At 34.6% G+C, this 2,702-nt stretch overlaps 1 protein-coding gene across 1 annotated transcript; it reads left to right on the top strand.

Annotated features, from left to right (window-relative positions):
* Nucleotides 1–328: 328 nt before the first annotated feature.
* On the top strand, nt 329–2,697 carry LOC118756854 (neuronal calcium sensor 2-like; the record flags this gene model as incomplete). Its single annotated transcript, XM_036491592.1, has 3 exons — nt 329–412; nt 2,007–2,135; nt 2,632–2,697. Coding segments are annotated over exons 1-3 (267 nt in total), but the record flags the coding sequence as incomplete, so codon positions are not given.
* Between the last annotated feature and the right edge of the window lie 5 nt (nt 2,698–2,702).

Consider the following 2,702-nt stretch of genomic DNA (forward strand, 5'->3'; position numbering starts at 1 on the left):
TCCATATGTATGTAGGTATGAACGTGCATAGGCTGGCTGTCGTTGATACTGATTCGGGCGGAATAATAAAAACATACAAACAAACAAACACTTATTAGCAACTTTATTACGACTTATCAAATAAAAATATATAAATAGCCACAGAGGGAAATCATCGATACAAAAGCATACGCATGTAAATCCTACCAACTTAAAAACAGAAAAATAAGTTCGCCGTACATCTATAGACTATATGTACAATCTTTGCAAGGCAATTAATTTTTTTTTTTTTTACCGAACGTAAGTTCGCCTTTTTACATTTTTCGTCATATCTTGGGCATTTACAGTCGGATTTTAGAGTATGATGTATCGATGTGGTTGTTTCGAGGAGAAAATTGTGCCAAAGTTCATTGAGTTCAATTACCATATTCTAGTAATTATCCACCAGATATAAGTTCTTATCGGTCTAACATACCACTCTAATAGCAGTAAATTAAAGCTCACAACAAATCATTAAACTTTTGATAAGGAAGCATTTCGATTATGCCAGCAGAACTATTTAAAAAAAATCTTTGTATTGCCGAATATAGGTGTCACCGAAAAATGTAGAGACCCGCAGGTTCGGGAAAAATGTTCGAAATTCCTTGCAAAAATACTTTCCAAGTCAGGGGTGTACGGCGAATTTTTTTTTCGTTGCCCTGTACGGTGGTCGGGTATACTGTGCATCTTCAAGTGACACAAATTTTATATGTAGTATGTTTTTTGTATTGTTTAATAAAAAGCCGCATAAGAAATAAAGTATCTATGTTAGTGCCTTCGTTTACACAAATTTTCTTTAAAATCGACCATTCTTCAAAATAACTTTAAAACGAAGCTTCTCTAAAGATTACATGTAAATTCATACAAATATGTATGTATATATGTAAGCCCAGATTTTGAAGGAAAATAATGTGCATATATGTACATACATACATATGTATCTTTAAAATGAGGCGAGCTGTATACATATTTGGAATATAAGAATAGCAATAACTGGGCTCGAATCTAGACCTGCGGAATGGTAGTGCGCACTTCTAACCACTACATCACAGCGACTGATTTTATGGAAAATCCGTTTTCAATACTTCTTTGAGGGATTGCTTTAACCATGGATCGAACTTTGGCCTTAGGGAGTGGATGTACTCACCTCTAACCACTCGGCTATAGCTACGGAATATGAGAATAACCCTTTAAAATTTGATTTACCTACAAATCCGCGTATCAATCGAAATGGTTCTGAAAGGGCTTAATTTCAAAACTACATGTAGGAGGGTTGCCACCTGTTAAAACGTTTATGTCAACTTGAATTAAGGGAATTAATAAAACCTACCCACCATGCAAAACATGGGAAATAGGCGCCTCACCGTTTTATTGCCGTGGTGACAAATCGGCAGCATTATTTCGTTCATGTCAATTTTGAAATAAATAAGTCATCAAAAATTCCCAAACTTCTAAATTTCGCGTCAACAGTATTATCCAAACCAAGCACAGGATTGAAAAAAATAAGAAGCCCCTTAGCGAAAGAAAGAATTAATTCCGTTTCTAAGTTCCAATCTTGCATACAAAAAATAAATGAAGTTTTAAATAAAATTATTTCAAATATCTCCTGAAGCGACAAAAAACGACTCATTCAGGTAATAAGAAAACGACTCGCCCAGGCGAGTTGCCTTCGGCGAACGTTTTAGAGCGACTGGTAATAGTAAATCGATAAAATGGCGATATTACCGGCAATAAATTTGTTTCCGAGGGCGACACGCTTTCTTATTGCCAGCAACAAAAAATGTTTAGTGGGTAGGCTTTTATATTGAAAAAAAAAAAATATATATATATACTGCACGATTTGTAAGTATGCGTGTGTATGAAAATGTTTTCTATGTAAGGATTATTTTTCAATGTTTGCCCGTATCCTAATATTTTTTAGTACTATGTACTTTTTTTTTTGTTTAAATTATGCGAGCGTGATTTTACAATTGCATACGATTTTCTAGGAATTTCTTCTTGCTATAGACGTTACATCGAGTGGCACTCCCGAGGAGAAGCTCAAATGGGCATTCCGCATGTACGACGTAGACGGTAATGGCGTAATTGACATACAAGAAATGACGAAAATTGTTCAGGTAGTAAAATACTAGTATATATTATTGCAGATATATATGTATGTATGTATGTATGTATGTATGTACTCGTAGTATGTGACGCAAACACCTGCAGACATGTTGTGCCTTTTTGTTTGCCATTTTATTTGAGTTACAACGTTAAAAAGCCATTTTTATTTACTACAGTAATTAAAAGAAAAAAATACCAGCTAACTTTCTATACACGAAAAATTTGCTTTTTCCTTCTTTTCTCTTGTACACACACAAATGTTGTAATTATGCTTTTAATTTATGCCCTCAGTTCACGTTTGCTCAAACTACTTATTAATTTATGTATGTCTGCGCCCATTAATTTATAGGTGAGCTGTGTTGTGTGTTCATATAAAGCTATAGTTTTTATTACACATACTACACTACATGCATGCGTGGGTGTGTGAGTGTAAATGTGTATGTTCCATTGAATCTCTATAGTATATTTATTGTGTGTGCTTCGGTTTTGTTTGTTTTAATCTTACAGGCCATATACGATATGCTCGGCGCGTGTTCATCGAATCGACCAGCCGATTCTGCTGAGGAGCGTGCAAAAAA

The sequence above is a fragment of the Rhagoletis pomonella genome, unplaced genomic scaffold (assembly GCF_013731165.1).
Source record: "Rhagoletis pomonella isolate Grant_MI unplaced genomic scaffold, Rhpom_1.0 Rhpom_scaffold_12548, whole genome shotgun sequence".
Classification (NCBI taxonomy): Eukaryota; Metazoa; Arthropoda; class Insecta; order Diptera; family Tephritidae; genus Rhagoletis; species Rhagoletis pomonella.